Source organism: Malus sylvestris, chromosome 9 (genome assembly GCF_916048215.2).
Source record: "Malus sylvestris chromosome 9, drMalSylv7.2, whole genome shotgun sequence".
Lineage (NCBI taxonomy): Eukaryota > Viridiplantae > Streptophyta > Magnoliopsida > Rosales > Rosaceae > Malus > Malus sylvestris.
The window spans coordinates 3,100,079-3,122,642 of NC_062268.1; the positions used below are offsets into that span (position 1 = coordinate 3,100,079).

Below are 22,564 nucleotides of genomic sequence, written 5' to 3' on the forward strand. Positions count from 1 at the left end.
AACGGGTGTTACACGACACGACCCGTTAAGATATCGGGTATGACACAAAAATGACACGAATGCCAGGCCACACCTTCTCTGCTTCCCTACAATATATAATATATTGCAAAACAAACTAATTTGGCAAGAAATTTTGGCTTATCTAGTTAACATGATATAAGACTTTCTGCCTTGCTAATTAGATATACTGAAAATATGAGTATACCCCTTGGAATTCAATTTTCATTAACTAAAACCCCCAATTGTAAAATTTTCTGATAAAAACCCAATGACTAGGCTCCAACTAAGCAATATCCATAATTAAGTATCACTTGGCAAAATTGGTATTTTTGAATGTCTAAATTACCCCTAATATTATTGACTTTGGGTTTATTACTTGTTATCTACATTTATTTTATATTATTTCATTCAATTAAACGTTTTGAAATGTTTATGCAGATTTGGAAAAGAAAATTTTGAGTGTCATGATTTCAATGCATATTAATAACAAAAATTACATGACATTAAAGTTTTGTTTCCTTATATAGTTGTGTTCATATTTATGTAAAAATGAGCATTTTTTTCCTTTTCAAATAATTGTAACAAGTAAATTAGCATTTTTTTACAAATATAAAAATGTTATTTTATTCAAAATTACCAATATATTACATATATAAAATAACAATATAAGTTCCAGGTAAAATAATACATGCAAAATAATTTACCTACGTAATAAATAAATAAATACTGTTTGATTCAAAAGTTATTTAAGCTATTTGCATACACATATATATAATAATATCAAAATGTGCCTAACTTATGTAATAATACATGCAAAATAATTTACCTACAAAATAAATGAATGTTGATTGATTGCAAACAACACATAATAACAACAAATGTGCCTAGTATATGTAATAATACATGCAAAATTATTTACCTACAAAATAAAATAATGTTTTTAGCCAATTGATTCAAAGTTAATTAATTACCCTTATTCTACTTAAAAATATAGGTAATTTATTTCACACAGATATAATAACAACAAAATGTGCCTAACGTATACATGCAAAATAATTTACCTACAATGATTGTCAAACAAATAAAAGAAACGGAACAGATGATGGTAAGACAAGTATAAAGTAGATAATTTTGTAATAATAAAGCACTTATTTGCTATAATTATGGTGGTAATTAAATTCATCAACATAATTAGGGTGTTGTGGCACAATTGTATATATTTTGAAAATAATAGGTATTTATTTGTTTACATGGCAATTTATTTCAAATTTGGGTTTTATTTGAATGTTTAAAACGAGATGGGTTTTTGTTAAGAAAATAAGTGTTGCATGAGTTTATATCTAAAGAACCCTTAGATATATTCCGAGACTTCCAATATAAAGTAGTAAGAGATGTGGATGGTGTTTGGTCTTCAATATATATCATTTTTTTTATTGGTTGATGTATATAACCGTAACTATATCCCTTGATTTGGACGATTATACTGCAAAACTGTGCACGCATTGGTCGGCATCATGATTAAAAATTAAGTTGAATCATTCTGTATGGTACTATTCTATTATGTTGAAAAAGTAAAACGTGAACTGGATTATTAGATTAATATGTATTGTTACTGGCTTAAGCGGGAAGTCTTTGCCCTCAAAAAACAAGAAATGTGCATATTTTGGACTCAAATCTAAGAACCCGAATACAATATCAGCACAGAAACCTTCATATGTTCTACTAAGTGCTTCTCTAGAAGGGGGAAGTTGCTTTTATTTCACTACTAAGCTGTGCTTCTCTAGATGGGGGAAGTTGTTTTTATTTCATTACTAAGCCTTTAATGTAATTGTGAAAAGGTTGGAAGATCTGGCCAAAGAAGGTGATAGCCCTGTAGATTTGCTCCCATGGTTCAATCCTTCTCAGTAAAACGCCACGTGTTCGAATTCAATCGCTTTTACGCAAGAAAGGGGGACCGCCCTCTAAGCCTAAGTATTCCTGAATGACTGATAGCATGCAAGTACCGGGAGGATTCGAATAACTTAGATGCATGTATAAGATTGAATAAAAAGAAATTTAAGTGTGGGATATAAAACCTTACCATATAGTCTTATCTGTGTGACTCTTACTCTTCAAATTAAATTTTACTTGGTACATTTCCCTTCATGGGTTAACATCAAATATCATACAAGTGATGCTTTCTTATTCCATGGACTACAGAGATGCCTTATGAATTAACATTCTTCAATGAAAGTGTTCGATCATTTGACACAGAAGGCGAAAAGTGAGGTTCCGGCAGTAAACGTTGGATTTATAAATCTGAGATTAACTTTATACCCACTTCCGACGTAAATGCATCCATTGCTTATTGACATGCCATCATACACGGTTGCTCCGGTGTCATAAGACCACAGGATTTTTCCACTTCCTGTGTCCATTGCGTATATAGAATCTTGTGGATTTGGAGATCCAGCAAATAGAACGCCGTTGGCGACACTGACTGGGCTAGGAGAAGCTGCACCAATAGGGCTGGCAGTTGACCATATGATTTTTCCACTGAGGATTCATTGCCACCCATCCGCCACCAGTTGTTATGTTATTTGATGGTTTCAGAGTAAAGTTTTTACCATCAGCGTTACCGATGTTGGTGTACACCATTTTCTTGTCAGTAGCTGCTCCCCAAGTTCCTCCTTCTTGAATGCTTCCAGGCCCAGCCTCCTACATAGCACATAGATATCATTTAAAGATGACACACATAAGTGGAATTCATGTAGTGATTGATTTGAACCGAGTACTAATCTATCGTACCTGCTACACAACAATTTTGATATTTGATCGATATTTACATCAAACAAAATATCAATGAAGTATCAACATAATTGAACAACGTGTAAAGTAGGTATATTGCAAATTGATACCTTATACCAAACAATCTTTTACTATGTAAGTTGTGGTGGTTTTCATGCATGAGAGAATGATGAGTGAGTCCAAGTCAACTTACCGTTGACCACAAAAGGCTGCCATTATTCCGATCTAGAGCTCAAGCAAACCCACTTTTCTGAACGGCCACAACTATATCTCTATTGGTTCTATTGACACGAATACCGAGCATCATTGGTGCTTCTCCAAAGTCAGCATCCACGTTTGGTCCAGTAGGGCAAGTTGAAACGTTTAAGAAACAAGCAAGAAACCATACATCGTAGCCACCGAGCTGACGGCAGAGGGGGCGCTGCCAATTGCACAGGATTCCGAATTTGAAGGGACTTCCAAAATTTTTGTCATCTAATCTAATATTTATATGTAATAATGTTCTATATTTAAAAATTACTTTTGTTATGTAATAACGTTCTATATTTAAAATTTATTTTTGTTAGCACTTTAAAATTTCATTGTACACCCCTTATAAGCGTCTTTTTTTCCTTTCTAACACCTTAAAAATGGTACTCTTTTTTTTCAATTTTGTTATATAATAATGTTATATATTCAAGTGAAACTTTAAAGTTAGAAATTTTTAAATTTTTTTCCTTGTTTGGTTGTTTAAGATTAAACTGCTTTTTATTATTTAGTGAACGTTATATTGGTAGCCCTTTTTACTTATTATTAATGACATTTTTAAACTTGCAATCAATGAGTACTAAACTTTATTTTGATTAAGTGATTCTTTTCTAGCGTCAATACATTGTCCTACTTTTTTTTAAAACTATCTTAAGAGGGGCTCTTTCATAAATTTCGTACAGAGCCTCCAAAATCTCAGAGATAGTCATGGCTGATGGTACCACTTGATATCGCCGCTGTCCAAATCAAGGGCCAGAATTGAGTTGCCATGATTTTCCGGCTCAACACACGCATCTAGATGAGTGGGCATAGTTGAATTATTCTGATTGTCTTGGCATTGGCTTACATGTTCAGGAACTGAGTAGACATTTCCGGTAGCAATATACACGTGTTTTCTATGGACGTCAATGGACGGACCGCTTCCCCATATAGCTGCCCCGGCATACTGTCCTAGCTCTCCATGGTTATCGAGCAGCATGAAGGTCTGCCATAACACGGCACCGGATTTTACATCTAATTTCGCAAGGCTGCCGCCAAAGGTACACATGGCCGGGCCAGTTCCAGTGCGGGTAGGACAACCGTCCAAGGTCAAAAAAAATTGGGGCATCAAAATTATTAAGTTAGTATAATAATATATGTTTTAATAAGAGTATAAATTTATAAAATTTGATTTAGTGACAAAGAAATTTTACTAGAACTAGTGGTTTTGTTGTTTGAAATTAATGAGGAGGTCTTGGGTTTGCTTTCCAATTTTTACAAATTTCTTTGCATAAGAGTATAAATTTATAAAATTTGGCTAAATGATTAAGAAGTTTAATAAGAAGCAATGGTTTTTGTTGTTTAAAATTAACGAGAGGTTCTAACTTCGAAATGTTATGTGCATGCTTATTCTTTTCAATTTTTACGAATTTTTGTTTGTTTGTTAATTTATTTTTAATTACTAACTAGTAGCTATATGGGTTGCTATTTTTAAACATTCGCATTCGCTCCAATTCAAGTCTAATCTTCAACAAAGAGTAATGCGTTGACCAAATTTGCAAATCATATGACGTGTCATCAAAAGATTTAATTTAGTGGCTATTCATTACTTATACATATCAATTAAAGACTTGAAAGCATCATTATTTTTTTAGTCCTATATTGACAAGGTTAGTAAATAAGAAAAAACACCTCACGATTTATACAAAAACACAAAACTCATCATCTATCTACTTGTAAGCCCGGAGTTTTTTGGTTTCTTTCTCTCGATATAAAATAAAATAGTTTTTCTGTGTTTCTAAATTATTAATTTTGAAGTGCTTTTCTAAGTATAATTTTATTAATATCTGTTGACCCTAGAAATTACAAAGCCTACGTGGCGCGCAGGCCGAGTATATTCTAAGCTAACTACGTCCTTCGGTGATTGCGGGGCGTGCCAACTCGTCGGCCGAGGCTCGGCCGAGGAGTAAATTTGATGATGCTGCGTTGGGTCGCGCTACTGACTTCTGCGTCTTGCGATTGCGGCCGAGAAAGGAACACGTCTCGGCCTCTTGGGTTCTCGAGCCTGAAGACAAGGCTGCTATTTCTTACAAAGTTCACGAACCGAATTCGGCTTGCAATGTGCCGAATGTAATAACTGTGACACCTCACCTCGCCGAGAAGGCTAATGAGATGACCTCGACCAACAAGGATTCGAAAACCCTTCTCGACCGAGACTTGGATAGGTAATCGACCGTTCTCGCCGCAGTGCTGTTGATGCCAACGGAAGATACTGCGAGACCGACCGATTCTACGGTGACAGAGCTATCTATGCCGACTTAAGATATCACCGGTTGCTTCCACAGTGCTGTTGATGCCAACGGAAGATGTGTCAGCGAAAAAGGAAAAGAAAAAGATCTCAAGTTGTGAGAGTTTGCGCAGGGCAATTTTGTGTTGATTTGCAGGGTCTTTCTAAATGGTGCTTGCAGCCTGGTATTTATAGAAGCAGATGTGTGCCGTTGCTTCACCAATATAGAATTTGATTTTAACTCAAACTCGTCAACTAGAATTTCAGTCAAATGCTTCCAACAGCTTATCTTTTAGATGCCATGCTGGAACCAAAGCGTTATCTCCTATTTATTTCAACGGCCTTGTTCGAGCCGATAATGTAAAATCGGGTCCAAACAATATCTTAGTGTGAAAACAAATAATTTTCCTATATGAAGTGAGGGCACATTTTTTGGCTTTGTCCCAAACCTCAAAAATCTCTAGACCGACCCTGAAGGTACAACATTCCTCAGGGCTAGACCCTTCTGCAAGTGATGTTGTTCCAATGTAGATGCTCCTGTAATAATTGGACTAGATTAATATGTGATATATATGTGTGTGTGTGTGTACATAGAGGTGGATTTTATTTACAAATGAAAAAAAATATCACTAAATCTTTCGTGGCTTCCCAATTTTCGTTTCTCTTAGGAGTTTTCTTAATTGTTATTTGTTTTTAATAGCTTTCTACTTCTTATTAAAGTTTGGCTTCATGTCCCCTCTAACTTATTGTATTTTTATTTTTCTTCTTCTTTAATATATTCACAATATTGTCTTTTTTCATGACAGCAATGCTAGAGTGATGACATTGCTGTTTTCACTAATGTCTAACAAGTTAGCCACCTCATTCCCACCGGCAAAATAGCTTTCGTAAAAGGAACCCCGTACAACTTCCTCAAGCCTGATGCTGTGGGAAGCAGGATCAACAACTGCCTCAACAGCTGCGCAGGCAACAAACCGAAGCCCGCCACGGTGGTGCACGACAAGAAGTCCGGGAGGGTTTTAGAGCTGTCGACGAATGCACCCGGTTTGCAGTCCTACACGAGAGAACCTTCTCAAGGATGTGAAGGGGAAAGGAGCCTTTGTGTATGAACCGCATGCAGCGTTGTGTTTGGAGACTCGAGGGTTTCCGGATTCTGTCAATCACCCTAATTTCCCTTCCACAATTGTGACTCCTAAAAAGTCTTACAAGCCTTGTATGCATTTTAAGTTTTGAATTAAAGCTAAAGCTTCATTTGTCTTATCGGTTGTAGTAAACGCAGGAAAAGTCGAATTACTCATGTAACAGTAAATACGTTAAGAATTGAGAATGAAAAGAATTTAAATTCTCATTTCAAGTACGTAAACATGTTCTCGAATGATGTACACTAAAATTGTCATAATCTTAAGATTGTACAATGGACGGCTTATTAAAAACCTCTTAAAACAACCCCTACCCCAAAATTTGGAAAGATTTTTTAGTGTGCCAAGAAGACAACATGTTACATTAAGTGTCATGATGCAAGTTGTTGACATTTTTTTTATTTTAAATATCCATCTATTTATATTATGACACTTATTATACAATGTTCGGAACCATGTTTCTAGTACATGAAAAATTGCTCCAAAGTTTGATCAACCGAAGGGCTCGTTTTGACGATCCATAAGCTGAACCGTGACTCGTTCTGGGTCGACCCTCAACTTTCCGGTTCAATTCGGGTCGTTATTAGAAGTTAGAAAACGTTAGTTTGTTGTGATTTCCTGTCGATACAAAAACGCCGTTAAAACGATGGCAGTTGAGGTCCTTGGCGCGCACCGGATTATATCTCCAAGACTCCATAGACGAAAAAGAAAGATGGCTGCTGGTGTGCTGCATTCTGCTTCCTTGGCCGGAATCTGCTCCTTCACTCCCACCACAGGTTGCTGTGCATCCTCGCCTCCCATGCCACCAAAATATCAGAAAGCGAATATTTTCAGTCAATTTAATTATTAATTTTCATTATATTTTTTGTTTGCTGATTAATGTTTGCAGATAAATGGAACATTTGCAGATTGATTTCATCGCACAGACACTCAATGGTTTCCCAGAACTCTTCCTCCGCCGCCGCTATTGGGTTTTCCACGACGTCGTCTTCGGGGACGTACGGCGAGTCGAAGAGGGTGTGGGTGTGGACGGAGAGCAAGCAGGTCATGACGGCCGCCGTCGAGAGAGGCTGGAACACCTTCGTCTTCCCCTCTCAAAGCCGTGAACTTGCCGATGAGTGGTCCTGTAAGCTCATTCAAACTTTTTAAGTTTTGGGTTTTGCTGTAATTAATTGAAGGTAAAGGGGAAAACTTTACAATTTTAGGGTTGCCATTTGGGAATTTTTGTGGAATTCCATATAATTTCACCTTAGAATTTGTTTTTTTTCTCACTTTTGATGATTTGGGTGTGGAATGCGAGCAGCAATTGCATTGATAGATACTCTCTTTATCGAAGAGGGAGCGATTTTGGATGGTGAGAACAGAAGAGTTGCCACAATGCTTGAGGTCGCCAACCCCAAGGAGTTGGAGCTGCTTCAACCCGAAAAAGCGCTTGGCGAAAATTTAGTTGTTGATTTGCTAGATTGGCAGGTATGTTGTTTATTGATTACGAAAATGTAGTTTGTTGCTTTTTATTTCGGTTTCTAAACCTTCCCAGGTATTTTTTTTACGTTGTTTTTGTTTCTTAGGTCATACCTGCAGAGAATATAGTTGCTGCATTTCAAGGGAGTGGGAAAACAGTGTTTGCTGTTTCGAAAACCGCATTGGAAGCTCAAGTCTTCTTTGAGGTATATATCAAACTTTTCAAGATTGAACTTCGGACTATCGCCTAGATTCTATGCATCCTTAACTACTGTTCGTGTTCATTATTTTGCGCTTGTAGGCCCTCGAGCATGGTTTGGGTGGAGTTATCTTAAAAATTGAAGAAGTAAAAGCTCTTCTCGACCTAAAGGTAATTAGTTACTGGCTAAGGGCTTGTTGGGCTTATGGAAAGCATTTTTTCTTCTTCTTATATTGGTTATTATTATCAGGACTATTTTGACAGAAGAGATGAAGTGAGCAACATATTGAGCCTGACAAAAGCCGTTGTAAATCGAGTCCAAGTAGCTGGAATGGGGGATCGAGTTTGCGTTGATCTCTGTAGTCTCATGAGGCCCGGGGAAGGACTACTTGTATGCTGTCACTCTACTTTCTGTTATCATGCTGCTCTTTTTATTCAGATTGAGTTGGTTATCGATGATTGTCGTTCTTATAGTCTAATGTTTTATTATCGTCAAGGTTGGCTCCTTTGCCAGAGGATTATTCCTCGTTCATTCGGAGTGCTTGGAATCAAATTACATTGCAAGCAGGCCTTTTCGTGTGAATGCGGTGAGTTTGGTTTTGAGTTTCCTGGAAATGTTATAAAGAACTGTGATCATGTAAATTGGTGCTTGCTGCAACAGTCATCATTCCCATTACACAGCATATTTACAGAGGATTGATTGCATTAAGTTACTTATCCGGAGCATTTAGGGTTAAAGGGTTTTCATTTATAAATGATATAATTATAAAAGCTTTACCATATTCCATATCATATCTATCAGGCCTGCTCACTTTCGCTTCAATAACTATTGAGATGATTCCTTCGTAAGTAAAAACTATTAAAATGCAATGGAAGTCGAGAATAAATCCTTTCAGTTTCATGCAATTTCCACTTACCTTCTATATATTTGGTACCATAAGGCTATGAGATCACCTGCTTTTGTTATTTAGACAAATCGAGACGAAAATGAATAAGGATGTTAACATTATTTCTTTATGTTCTGTTTTTCCTTACTCGTCAATCTTATTATTGCTTGCATCTCTGCAAGTAAAGTTGATAATGTGTGCGGCTTATTCCTAGACAAACAAATAAACTTTCTTATCAGAAGAGTCATTGGATTATTTTGGAGCTACTTTTTGGGTGGCTTTAAAATTTTACTTTCCATTGCCTATTTTACCAAATGTATGTGCGAAATGTGCAGGGACCTGTGCATGCTTATGTTGCTGTTCCAGGCGGAAAAACGAGCTACCTCTCAGAATTGAAAGCAGGTAAGGAGGTGATCCTGGTTGATCAGAAAGGCCATCAACGAACAGCAATTGTTGGGCGTGTAAAGATAGAGACTAGACCGCTAATCCTTGTAGAGGCAAAGGTCTGTAACAGCTACGTTCGCAAAATTTGATTAATCTTTTAATTAGAGTTGGGTACTTTTGCTGGTTAGTAAACTTTATTGTTGATACTGGTAATATTTTTGCCTTCAGAGAGATTCGGATGATCAAACTTTCTACAGCATCCTTGTACAGAATGCGGAAACAGTTGCCTTGGTTTGTCCCTCCAAAGGTCTTCCTCAACTCTCGTAACCGGTTTCTTAAGTTGAATTATATTGTTTTTCCTATTCTCCGTTCATCTTACAGTCGCTGAACCTTCACTTACACTTGCTGCAGAACGCGAACTGCAAAAAACTGCAATCCCTGTGACTTCGCTTAAAGTTGGAGATGAAATTTTAGTTCGATTACAGGGAGGGGCTCGGCATACGGGAATTGAAATTCAAGAATTCATTGTGGAGAAATAAGAAATGGAAGATGATGTGAACATGAAATTTGTCGAGAATTCTTACAGCTATGTAAATTTGTAACTGACATAACTGATATAACTAGATCATTTTTTGGCCGTGAAATTGCTTGTGTACTACTTTAGTCCTGTTTCTTCCTCAGCAGAATATACAACCCAAGTGCAAATGCAAGGAACAATTAACCACGTGCGCGTGCACAATTTTCCGCCGTGGATGTGTTTGCTGCTTTGAAACTTCTGGCAGTTTCATGCACATCCACGGTTGGCAATTGCTCAGGCAGTTCACGTATGACGCAAATAAATCGATGAGAAACACAGATTGCAGATTACCGACAAAGACAGTTACCAAGGAAGAAACAAGAAACATATGAAACCTTTTACAATTGACATGCAACAACCACCTATAGATTCTTTTCTTTGGCTATTTTAAATGTTCCTTTGGTAAATTTCTATGCTCAATATCTATGTCTAGCCATACAAGTTAAGCTTGATGGCAAAACCCTATAAACTCGACTCTACGAAGAACACATTGACATTTAACTCAATACAACAACTGAGGTCTTTTCTTTTCCCACTATCTGTCATATCCCTTAAACGATAACTTCTGACGCAAGGAAACGAAATGGATATCAAAGAGGAGCTCAATCTTACGATTGTGCAGATTGCGAAATAGGTCTGGGTGATCGGTTAAGATGGTATAGGTGAAATGGTGAGGCATGCGGACCATTTGGCATGGATCGGGTTCTCGTTGGTTGTCCGTTCCTTGAAACCCTGACCAGCCCTCTACCGCCATTTCGAGAATTTGGATTAGACCCAGGAGCTTGCAAGGCTTGGTAGTAATATGAGGATCTGGCCATGTCATTGAGGTCAGGAAGAGGCTTCAGCACTTCAACAACTTCACTCATCAGAGGTCTAGCCTTGGGGTCACGGCTAAGACAACGGGCAGCCAAATGAAACGCCTTCTGAGCACCTTTGATAGAGAAGTGGCCTTCAAGTCTAGGATCTATTAGACGGTAGAACCTTTGCCTGTCTCCCAGATGCGGGCGTGCCCACTCAACCAAGTTATGCTCCCCATTGGGTCGGTTTTTGTCCATAGATCTTTTACCAACCAACATTTCAAGCAAAACCACCCCGAAGCTATAGACATCGCTTTTTGAAGTGAGGTGTCCTGATAGAAGATGGCTCACATTATATAAATTACTTTACATTCCATGAAAGCAAAAGAGCATAAATGACGAGATGCAGTCAGGACTGTTGAGAACAAGGCAAAAAAAGAGATTCATATGGTTTATGATACCAACCTGTCATTACGTACTCAGGGGCTGCATAACCGTAAGTGCCCATAACTCGAGTGGAGACGTGAGTTTTGTCTCCCTCTGGAGCATCTTTCGCGAGCCCAAAATCAGAAAGCTTAGCGGTGTAGTCCTGGAAGAGTAAATCATTGATTAGAACAATAGGTATCAGGTAAAAACAATGACATTCAAACCCGAGCTCATTAACGCACCGCATCCAGCAGTATATTAGATGTTTTGAAATCTCGATAAATCACTGGCCTTTTGGCTTCCTCATGAAGAAAGGTAAGACCCTGTGCAGCACCAAGAGCTATTTTCATCCGGATAGGCCAAGGGAGCGGCAAGGTCCCTGAAATGGGGGGAAAAATTATTACTGAAGCATGTGACAAATCAAACTACCAGAACTTGTACTGCACACTCTCATACACATTTTACTTCCCCTTTTTTGTTTTTCTAAGGAAACATCTCATGGAAATTTTTCAAGGTGTGGCGATTTGAACTCTAGCTTTTTTACCACCTCACCGTATTTAATTGTGATGTGCCCCCAACTTTGGTAAGTTTTAACCCCTTTCTTTATTTAGATGTAAACAGGAAATAAATCGTAATCTACAACCTCCAAACATAAATTTAAGATTGTCGTATCACATTTTGCATATGAATGGCATCTAAAACATAGAAACTTTTCTTTCCTAAGAGAAACACTTTCAAACACACTATTAACAAGCAAAAAACCTCTAGGACCTGTGCTAAAACAGTATCCACACGTCAACACTAATACTAATAGAAAACCGGTTAAATTCAGTAGGAGTCACAATAGTTCAAATCACTCGCAAGCATTAAAAAGTGAGCATAAATCTTCGAGCCAAAAGAAAAAACATGTTTAATCACTTGTCACAAGGAAATACCATATTCAAATTTCGAGGAGATATAGTTTTGAGCACATACTTCTAAAGAGGTGATTCTCCAAGCTTCCTCGAGGCATAAACTCATAGACAAGTAACCTTTGATCATCCTCAATGCAATAACCATATAGCTTGACTAAATTTGGATGAAGTAGGTTGCCAAGATAATTAACTTCAGCCTACAACACGGAAAAGACACAATGTTATCTTTCATCCACAAAAGTGAATAACAAACACGCCATAATTCTAATTAGTGGTAACGGACAAAAAGTGGTAATGAGGTTCCATACCAGCCATTCTTTATGACCTTGAAGTCCCTCATGGTTCAGAGTCTTTACGGCAACTGCAAGCCCAGCTCCAGGTTTTACTGGAGTAGTTCCATGTTCGTCAATCCAGCCTTTATATACACAACCAAATCCACCCTCGCCTAGAAGATTCACAGGTCTAAAATTCCTTGTTACAGACTTAAGCTCATCAAAGGTGAATTTTCGTAGCTGAGAAGCAACTTTCAGTTCCTCAGCTTCCTTGGGAGTAGACACAGTACTTCCTGTGTTACTGGTGGATGAAGACGAAGCAACCGGAGCAGCTGGCTGGTCTTTGATCGAGTCATTTGCACCTTTACTTTCCCCTGGTTTACAAATGGCACCACGTCAAATCATCAGGTATAATTTAAGACAATCAGCTTAGCTTTATATAAAGAGTAGGCACAGATTCTAAATTTGGCACAACTAGGATATGTAGATGCATTGATAGAGAAGTCTGCATAATTATCAACCATTGATAAGGTATTTTATGCACCAGAACGCGTAATAAGAAAATGCTCTGCCAATGTGAGTATCCCGTTAAATGTTTGCCTTGTCTAATTTTGTTTTTTATTATGGGAAGCATACTTTGTGGATATGTGGAATTGTTTACAGATTAACATCTAGATGATCATAAAAAATTGGACAAGGCTATTTGAAGGAGTAGCTGACCATGATAAGAGCCCTCCCTACTAAAGATAAGCTTGCTAAACAGTTAAACGGACACAGGTAACACAGAGTCACACCTACGTTACTTTCATGAAAGAGTTTTGTTTCAGTCAGTTGCCCACGTGCACGTGGAGAGTAATTGACACAAGCATTGTCGTTACAAAATGTACATATAGAGAGACACGTCTCATCACATTAGAGATGCATTAATTGTCAAGACAACTCTAAAATCTTCTACTAAATGCGGAAACATAATCATTTCACATAGCGCACGTCCAAATTAACACGTGCACAGAATTTATACATAACGATGAAAGGGTACTACCTGCGCATCCCTCTTATCCCGCACTCAGTGACACGAGTCAAAAAAATCTACCCATATTTCATATAGAACAGAGCGAATCAAACACGTGCACAGCATATATCCAAAACCACAAAAGAATGATCTAGCTCTATATCCTTATGTTTGGGAGCATCCAGAAAACACAAGTCAAAGTCGAATCTAGATAACAGAACATACTTAAAAGTCAAAATCAAACATGCTGGAAATACTTATGCACGTTGGAATGTTCGGTAGAATTAGTACAATTCTAATTAGAACACCTCATGGTTGAACTTTCGAAAGCTCTTAGCCATTCTTGATTAAGAAGCAACAAAACTACCAACTAAAGAAACCTTATCACTGGATAAAACTAAAACCTGGAAACAATGCACCAACAGATACGATCACAGAATAATCGATTTATCCAACCAGAATAACAAATGCAGAACCGAATGAAGATTTGATGAGCCTAATAAGCTATTTTAAACCAAACATCTATATCTATATGCACGGCGCACCGACGTGCTAAATAACATGATCACACTAGTACATTGTCAAGGAATCAATCCATATCTAATCTGAAAGTAAAACCGCAACAATTGAGACAAATTGTATGAGGAAAACATCGTAAGACAAAACGAAATTTTAAGGAATGAATTGAATTATACCAGCTGGTGAGGTAGTTCCACTTGTAGGCGTATTCAGTTTGGTCTTTGGAGACATGCACATCCCCATGAACCTTAACTTCATCCAACATCCTGTCACTTCATCTTGATCATCTTTCCTTTTCTTTCCCTTCGATTTTCCGACATTCTTAGATACAACAGAAGCACCACGTCCCAATCCCATGCTGTCAAAACCCTAAATTAAGCAACCAACCTTTCAATCCCCTTTGAAGACAAACAAATATGGAATTCAGAGAACAACTTCGAAAGAGAAAAACTGCCCAAAAAATCAAAATTCTAGGAAACGCAATGGGCCCTTTTCAGATATGAGGATCCTGAATTCAAAAAACCCCAAAAAACACAGAAACCAACTTGAAAAATCGAGCTTTTTTGCTTGAAATCACTCCACCGGACAGAACCCTCGCAAGAAAAACGACATGCAAGCCAAAACGACGACCGCCTAGTAAAATTTGCAGCTAAAACATAAGAGAAAGCCGGACTCAAAACGAGCAAAAAAAACCCAGAAACAGAATCTCAGAGGGCGACGAGTTCGAAGAGAAAGAACACATTTTGCACTAAAAAATCATCACTTCGTCTCTCCCGGCAAAACAGAAAAAACACACGCATTCACTAACACAAAAAAAAAGACATAGAGACACAGTGACAGAACGAAAACAACTGCGAAATCGTGTCGAGGTTAAGCTAACCAGAAACCTAAGAACAATGCGGTTTGGTTTGGTGGGAGAGAGACACAGAGAGAGAGGAGGTAAACGAGCGTTAAGCATGAAAAGGAGTGAAGGACAAGGGTGAGGACTGAGGAGGATGTTTGAAAGGCGTTTTAAGAGAGAGAGAGAGAGAGAGAGAGAGAGAGAGAAAGAAAGAGAGGGGAGGGGAAAGTGTAAAACAACAGGCATTGAGTGAGCCCCAAAAAAAAAAAAAACGGTTGCTGGGCATCCTCCAACTTGTGACTCTGAAGCGTTACCATGCCAGTGCTCGTTTGCCACAATTCATGTGTTCTTTGGTTAAAAACGAAATAAATTTGAAAATTTAAAAAGATACTTACATATTTTGATGATGACGTGGAGCTCATGCAGATGCTCAACATGTCGTTTGATTGCATAATTATGGTGTTATTGGGACTTAATTTGTCCTATTATTGCTTATTAAGATAGGATTCTGCTATCCACACACCATTCTCAATTTGCGATCATCGAGTCGAATAGACTAAAGAAAATTAATGATAAAAAATTAACAAGGTGCGAGAAAGTTAAAATGGGTGTGTGAATACCACTTTCGGTTGAGATAAGGGTTTTTCTTTGCAAATTTGGATTAGGCCAATGTTAACTGAGTTCAAATTTCTCTTATTGTAAATTAGAGTAACTTAAACAGGCTAACAATAATGTTGTTTACATACATAAAATTAACAGACTTGTTGACACACTCTCTAATCTAGGTATTTTTTCTATTATATGTCTAGATTAGTTGTGTATCAATTAGAAACATAAAACTGATATCATTGTTCACACACTGTGGAGATCTCATATCGTTCTAATGCTATTTAGACACACTTGATGACACACTGGTAAATTTCACATCAGCGTAATGCTATTTAGACATAGATAGTGTTATTCTCACAGCTAATTGTACTTCCTACACACCCTTACTAATTTTTGTTCATTAATCTTCTTCAATTCATCCGATCTGACAATCGAAAATTGAGAAGGGTGTGTGAGAGTTAAAAATGAATGTGTAGATAACACCACTCTTTAGACACACTCAATGACACATTAAATGTAGTTAGATAAGTCCCATCTCATTAAATAGTGTGTCAGCAATGTAAAACGTTTTGTGTGTCTAAATTGCTTTTTAAAAAATTAGAAGAAAAAAGGCAGAGGTTTTTTCTTTTTACTTTATCTTTTAGTGGTGTGGTTTTATGGTATTAACTTTCTGCTATCTTTTTTTTTTTATGGATAACTTTCTGCTATCTTTTTTAATTTTCTGTCGAGGACCCTTTTAATGCATTTTTGTCGGATTTTTTAAACTTTTGTTCTTGTTTTTGTGATGCAATCCCATTTGCCACTCACCACGCGCGCGTAACGGGTTCTCTTCAGATTTTCCCTCCTTCCTTTTATATTTGGGCCATTTTCAAAGAAGCCCATATTTTCTTTCTTGGGTTTACTTGTTTGTTGGCCCACTCAACAACTCGAATTATATATTTTGTTTTTAATGGACTCAAATTAAAATTGGAAATAATGGTAATAGTTTTGTAGATAAGGAGGCTATGAACAAAATAATAGTGCCATACATCATTTGTTAATTTGATTGCATGACTTTTAAGGTCGTGAAATAAATGCGGGTATAGTTATATTAGTTAGAATTGATATCTTGCTTTTTATGTATTCTAATTTAATTTTTATTTTCGTGGAATTTAGATTAAATTATTTCGGATTTTAGTTTCCCTTTGGAGCTATGGCTTGCTTAGACTCTTAGATATATAAACAACTTTTAGGGTTGTATTCCTCAATACATTCATACTATTGTCAATTAACCTTAGAGTTTTCTCTATTTTTTTAGTGGATTCTGGATCGCTGATGGACTTCAGCTTATGTTCTAAGATTTAATGATGATCGATCCTACCTATCCCCTTTTTCGCTATGTCAACTATTGTCATGAATGATTTTTTCTTTTCATCTTTTAAGAAGAACCAATAGTAGACATGAATAATTTTTTTTTTCTTAATGCCGTTAATAAAAACTACATTGTCAATTTCATCAACATGTTCGTTTCTTGTTCTCATAAAAAGTAATACTTTGGCGTATCTTTTGGTAGTTACTCTGTTTTTGATGTCCCTCCATAAAATCACTTATAAAAACGAGAATGCTACTCTTTCCAAATGGGCCCTAAAATCATTATCACATGCCTCCCCATGAAGTTGGGCTTACACTAAACGAGGCCACATCTCCATCTATGGATCTGGGCTACAAAATTATGAAAGTATATAATTTTTGGGTTTTTTCCACTTTACCCAAAAAGAAAAGAAAAAAAAACTAATGAAAATGAGTTGAAAACTTTGAGTTTTAAATATAAGAATAAAATAAATGGTAAAGTGAATAGTACCATGATTGACTTTTTAGTGTAAAAATGTGATTTTTTGTTGAAATAAACAATACCTGAAGCTTTTCTAAAAAAAAATTGAGAAAAAAGAAAAACTCTGGTGGATTGTACAGCCAATGGCGGGAGTGGAGGGAGAGAGTTGCACACCACCGTTCATTAGTCCGACTCCGACATGCATCAAGAAAGTACAATGCCCAATGCATCAAACCGCTGCGATACAGACTTTAGAAACATGCTCCTTCAGAATTTATATTGTTATATATAATACATATTATAGAGAGAGAGAGAGAGAGAGAGAGAGAGAGAGAGAGAGAGATTTGATCAGATCGACAAACAACATGCAACTGCAAGTACGGTGTTCAAGACTTAGGCATCCATTGTGTAATCAACGATTTAAAATGTAAATTTAAAGATATTTGAATACTTTCTTTTTTGTTAATTATTCTTTCGTTTAAATCTGATCTACATACAAATATAATATTCTTTGTCAATCAAAAGAGGGTAAAGGACTATTCAACATAACAAAATTTTGTTATTTTTTGTTTAAGTCTCACATACAGTGATTTTTGTTAGAGTATAATCAAGGATAGATATGGTGCCACCTGTCAACTCCATATAGGTGTAGTTAGTTGGGATTGTTAGAAAGGTGGTTATGATGTATGGTCCTTATATAAATATCAGTACAATGTAATAATTTTAGTAAGAAGAAATAAGAAGAACAGTTTTACAGAAAATATCTCTCTCTCTCTCTTAAGCTTTCTCCTTCTCTCTCTAAGTTCTTTAGATTCTTCATTAGTTTGTTAATGGTTAACATGGTATCCATCGCCGGTGTTGCTTGCGCATCTTCGATTCTCTAGTTGCTTCCGCTACTCGCTACTTGTTGCTCATTGTGTTCTTCGTCTTCTTTCCACAGCGATTTCTGTCATTTGTGTTGTGGTTCTTTCAAGATTGGTATCTTCTCCTTCGATTACTAGGGTTTCTGGTACCGTTCTCTTCGATTCTCTTCAACAGTACACATTGTTTGTTCTGCCTGCCAGGTGTTTGTAGTATTGTCTCAATTGATTTACGACATTATGGTGACTGCTTCTCAACTTCAGATTGTTCAATCTCCCATAACATCTCTTGTTTCCACTATTTCTGCATCTGTTCATGTGAAATTGGATGATTCTAATTACCTTAATTGGCAATTTCAAATGCAATTGTTGTTGGAAGGCCATGGGATTACGGGATTTGTTGATGGGTCTACTCCTTGTCCTGTTTGATTTGTTCAACATTCAGGAACTTCTACGGTTGATAGTAATGCTGAGGCTTGTTCATCTACTGTTGAAAATGAGTCTTACACTGTCTGGAAAATGCATGATCGAGCTTTAATGCAGTTGATTACTGCAACTTTATCTCCGGTTGCTATCTCCTGTGCTATTGGCAGTGTCAGTTCTCACGATTTATGGACTCGATTAAAGGAACAATTCTCCACTGTTTCTCGCACTAGTATCTTCCAAATGAAGTCCAATCTCCAAACAATCAGGAAAGGGTCTGATAATGTGTCTCAGTATTTGCAAAAGATTAAAGAAGCTCGAGATTATCTTTCTGCTGCTGGGGTACATTTTGCGGATGAGGATATTGTGATTCTTGCCCTTAAAGGGTTACCTCCTGAATATAATACTTTTCGATGTGTGATTCGGGGTCGTGAGAATGTTATCTCTCTTAAGGAGTTCCGATCTCAACTTCTTGCTGAGGAGCTTATTGTTGACAGTCATGTTCATAATCCCCTTTTGTCTGCTATGGTTGCAGATCATTCTTCTGCTACCAAAGGGTCTCCGTCTCCATTTCAACATAATTCAGGTCCATCGACTTTCTTCTCAGGAGGGACCCGTCAGTTTAATCATACCAAACAAAAGGGCAGGGGCAAGTATAATCAAGGTGTAAAATTCAACAAACAGTCTTATAATGTGTATCCTAATTCTACCTCCGGGGTTATTGGGTCTTCTCCAACTTTGCCTAATGGTGGATCTCCTTCAGTTATATGTCAACTGTGTAACACATATGGGCACTCTGCAGTTTTTTGTGGATCGAGATCTCCTTCGAAACAAGGCTGTCATATCTGTGGAAAAACAAACCACTCCACTTGGTTTTGTTTTTATAATGACAAAGGGCCCAATTATATCGGTGCTTCTCAATCTCAGTCGATCATTGCTTCTTATGCATCTGCTGGATATCCCTTACAAGGGCCACTGTCTTATACTCCATCTTCAGCTCCACCTCATTTACATGCTATGAATACTGTGGATCTTCAACAACCACACAGCTCATCTTCTCAGACCTCTCCTCAGTTTTGGCTTGCGGATTCAGGAGCTTCCAACCATATGACTGCCGATCTTAAAAACCTGTCTCTGGCATCTCCATATCCAACTGCTGAGCTTGTGCAGACTGCAAATGGTGAAGGTTTGACTGTGTCTCATGTTGGCAGCAGTGTTATTCAGCCTTCCACTTCTCTTATTAAACTGAATTCCATTTTATATGTACCCCAGTTAACTCATAACCTGTTATCAGTTCATCAAATCTGCCTTGATAACAATTGTTGGCTCATTTTTTATGCCTATTGTTTTTGGATCCAGGACAAAGCCACATGGAGGATTTTACACAAAGGACCGTGCAGTAATGGACTTTATCCCATACCAGCTCGTGCTTCATCTAGACCTTCACTTCCTCAAGCTAGTGCATGTCTTGGACAGCTTATCAATTCCAGTGTTTGGCACAAACGTTTAGGTCATCCTTCTAATAATACTACCTCATTGATGCTGAAAAATGCCAATATTCCATGTGATAACGATGTTACTTCCACTGCGTGTCAGAGTTGTTTAGAGGGTAAATTCACTAGGTTATCTTTTTCACCTAGAACTCATCACTCTTCTATTCCATTTGAAATTGTACACAGTGACCTTTGGGGTCCTACTCCTTGTACTTCCATAGATGGTTTCATATATTATGTCACATTAATTGATGAGTGTACTCGGTTTTGTTGGATCTTCCCTCTTATAAATAAATCTGATTTCTTTGACACCTTTGTGCGGTTCTGCTCTTTTGTCCATACTCAATTTTCTACTACTGTCAGAACATTACAAACTGATGGTGGTGGTGAGTTTGTTAATCACAAGATGCATTCTTTCTTAGAACACCATGGCATTTTACATCACAAATCTTGCCCTTATACCCCTCAACAAAATGGTTTGGCGGAGCGAAAACACAGGCATGTTCTTGAAACCACAATCACACTACTTCAACATGTTTCTCTACCTTCCAAGTTTTGGTCTTTTGGTTGTCAAACTGCTGTTTACCTTATCAACCGAATGCCTACCTCCACCCTACACTATAAATCTCCTTTTGAAGCTTTGTATGGCACACTCCCCATTATTTCCCATCTTAAGATCTTTGGCTGTTCCTGTTTCCCATTTCTTCGACCTTATAATGAAACCAAATTACATGGGACAGAGCAAATAGGCTTACTGACGCTCCGATTAGAAGATGCGACTATGGGACAGAGGTTCAGGGCCGAAGGGGTAGAGGAAGACCTAGGAAAACTTTGGAAGAGACTCTAAGAAAAGACTTAGAGTACTTGGATCTAATGAAGGACATGACACAGGATCGAGCACAATGGCGTTCTAAGATTCATATAGCCGATCCCACTCAGTGACTTGGATTTTCCAAGTCTCCAACCGAGAAGTTTTCCTCACTCGGGAAATTAAGGGAACACTACCCCAACCTACATGCTCCACTCAGAAAGCTTCAACATATAAGCTTCAACAAAAGAAAATTCAAAGAACTTAGCGAAGAAGGCTTTGGTGTATTTAACACAATACGTTGAAATGAAGGAAAGCTTATTTATTGATCTCCCCGATAAGCTACAAATATGTACATATGCATGAGTCAAAATAAACACACAAGAGGGAGCCTTCACAAAGGTTGCTTAGGAGAAGTCTCAGCAGTCGGTAGAGCCCCAGAAAGAGAAGGCACCGGAGGGGGATCATTTGGAGCCTCAGTACTGGACAGAACCCTAGAAGGAAGAGGCATCAGAGGTTGATCATTCGGAGCCTCATTATGCGGTACAGCCCCAGAAGACGAAGGCAATAAATGCCTTTGGAACAAACCCACAAATCTCTGATGATCAAGTAAAACCTGACCATCAGTTTCCTTCATCTGGTCAAGCTTCCTCTTCATGTTTGTAGCATAGTCATGTGCGAGCCGGTGCAACTGTTTATTCTCATGCTTGAGCCCCCTAATCTCCTGTTTGAGACTCATCACTTCAGCCGCCAATGATTCAACTTGGCGGGTTCGAGCAAATAGGCGTTGGGCCATATTAGACACAGAACCTGCACACTGAACACTGAGAGCCAGCAAATCCTTAACAGCTAACTCATCAGACCGTTTGGAAAGTAGTCTGTTATCTTTGGGAGTGAGAAGGTTCCTGGCCACCACCGCAGCGGTCATATCATTCTTCATCACGGAATCCCCAACGGTAAGATGACCAGTAGGGGAGACGAAGGATGGGCGCCATATGTTGTCTGGAGAAGGCGGGGCTGCCTCTTCAACAAGGTTCAAGTCAAAACGACGGTCGGAGGGGCCAGACATTTTCAAAGGTGTTGAAGAGAGAAGAGGTCGGACAAATCAAGATCTTAGAAGTGCAAGAATGAAGCTTCTACTGGTGGAGATTCAAGTGTGCTTTGGAACTTAATGCCAGCCCCTATAAAAATCTGCACTCGACGGAGCTTCAGAAATCGAAGAGGCGCCTGCTCAGAAATCGAAGAGGCGTTTGCTTTCTCAAAAGTTGGGCTGCTTAGAGATCACGAGGGTTGATCTCAGAAATCGAAGAGGCGTTTGCTTTCTCAAAAGTTGGGCTGCTCAAAGACCACGAAGGCCGATCTCAGAAATCGAAGAGGCGCTCGCTTTCTCAAAAGCTGGGCTCCCCAGAGACCACGAGGGCCGATCTCAGAAATCGAAGAGGCACCTACTTTTCCAGCCTTGTCAGCACCTGTCACACGCACACTCAGCTTTGCGGAAATTATGGGCATTCTGTCGAAGACTTTTGGGGAAGTAGAAAACACATGAATCTTACTGTTCAATCACCCACTTCCCACACGCAACAATAGCTCACGGGTACCACAGATAACTTTGCCAAAGTTCTCTGCCAAAGTTGAGCACGTGAAGCTTGCAGCTCCCACTACATCGCTCTGACCAAGAAGGGTAAAAGAATAGCAAAGAAACAGCACTAACAAAGTTTAGACCCATAAATTTTGAAGGTCTAGCTACCATATTATTACCCACAATGGTAAAGGAACAGTACCACTGCTGGATAATTGGAAAGTCCATGTGTGTCAACCTCTGTGCACAAAAGCT

General features: G+C 38.1%; 2 protein-coding genes and 1 pseudogene across 3 annotated transcripts; 1 reads left to right on the forward strand and 2 right to left on the reverse strand.

The window, feature by feature from the left end:
- Window positions 1-2,240: 2,240 nt before the first annotated feature.
- LOC126582519 (uncharacterized) lies at window positions 2,241-6,895 on the reverse strand (annotated as a pseudogene).
- A 152-nt stretch (window positions 6,896-7,047) lies between these two features.
- On the forward strand, window positions 7,048-10,013 carry LOC126583687 (uncharacterized). Of its 2 annotated transcripts, none has more exons than XM_050248185.1 (10): window positions 7,048-7,214; window positions 7,328-7,564; window positions 7,742-7,908; window positions 8,007-8,105; window positions 8,201-8,269; window positions 8,349-8,489; window positions 8,596-8,685; window positions 9,321-9,488; window positions 9,598-9,676; window positions 9,781-10,013. In XM_050248185.1, exons 1-10 carry the CDS (start codon window positions 7,085-7,087, stop codon window positions 9,906-9,908), a joined length of 1,308 nt encoding a protein of 435 aa, XP_050104142.1. In that variant the 5' UTR covers window positions 7,048-7,084; the 3' UTR covers window positions 9,909-10,013. The 2 variants fall into 2 exon arrangements, with proteins under 2 accessions (XP_050104142.1, XP_050104143.1); XM_050248186.1 differs by having other exon boundaries at window positions 7,076-7,214; window positions 7,347-7,564.
- Window positions 10,014-10,233: 220 nt separating this feature from the next.
- Window positions 10,234-14,925, reverse strand: LOC126583686 (serine/threonine-protein kinase PBL34-like). Its single transcript, XM_050248183.1, has 6 exons — window positions 14,063-14,925; window positions 12,392-12,729; window positions 12,145-12,280; window positions 11,412-11,548; window positions 11,209-11,332; window positions 10,234-11,075 (listed from the first exon to the last, which is right to left on the reverse strand). Exons 1-6 carry the CDS (start codon window positions 14,241-14,243, stop codon window positions 10,555-10,557), a joined length of 1,437 nt encoding a protein of 478 aa, XP_050104140.1. The 5' UTR covers window positions 14,244-14,925; the 3' UTR covers window positions 10,234-10,554.
- Between the last annotated feature and the right edge of the window lie 7,639 nt (window positions 14,926-22,564).

What these genes read in the sequence shown, in the direction of transcription:
- LOC126583687 (XM_050248185.1), top strand. Translation starts at nt 7,085, where the DNA reads ATGGCAGTTGAGGTCCTTGGCGCGCACCGGATTATATCTCCAAGACTC. An exon ending in ACTTGCCGATGAGTGGTCCT is followed by an intron (nt 7,565 to 7,741) that starts GTAAGCTCATTC and finishes GAATGCGAGCAG; the next exon opens with CAATTGCATTGATAGATACT. An exon ending in AAGCTCAAGTCTTCTTTGAG is followed by an intron (nt 8,106 to 8,200) that starts GTATATATCAAA and finishes TTGCGCTTGTAG; the next exon opens with GCCCTCGAGCATGGTTTGGG.
- LOC126583686 (XM_050248183.1), bottom strand. Translation starts at nt 14,243, where the DNA reads ATGGGATTGGGACGTGGTGCTTCTGTTGTATCTAAGAATGTCGGAAAA. An exon ending in AAGGTCATAAAGAATGGCTG is followed by an intron (nt 12,281 to 12,391) that starts GTATGGAACCTC and finishes TCCGTGTTGTAG; the next exon opens with GCTGAAGTTAATTATCTTGG. An exon ending in GGAGAATCACCTCTTTAGAA is followed by an intron (nt 11,549 to 12,144) that starts GTATGTGCTCAA and finishes CCCCCATTTCAG; the next exon opens with GGACCTTGCCGCTCCCTTGG.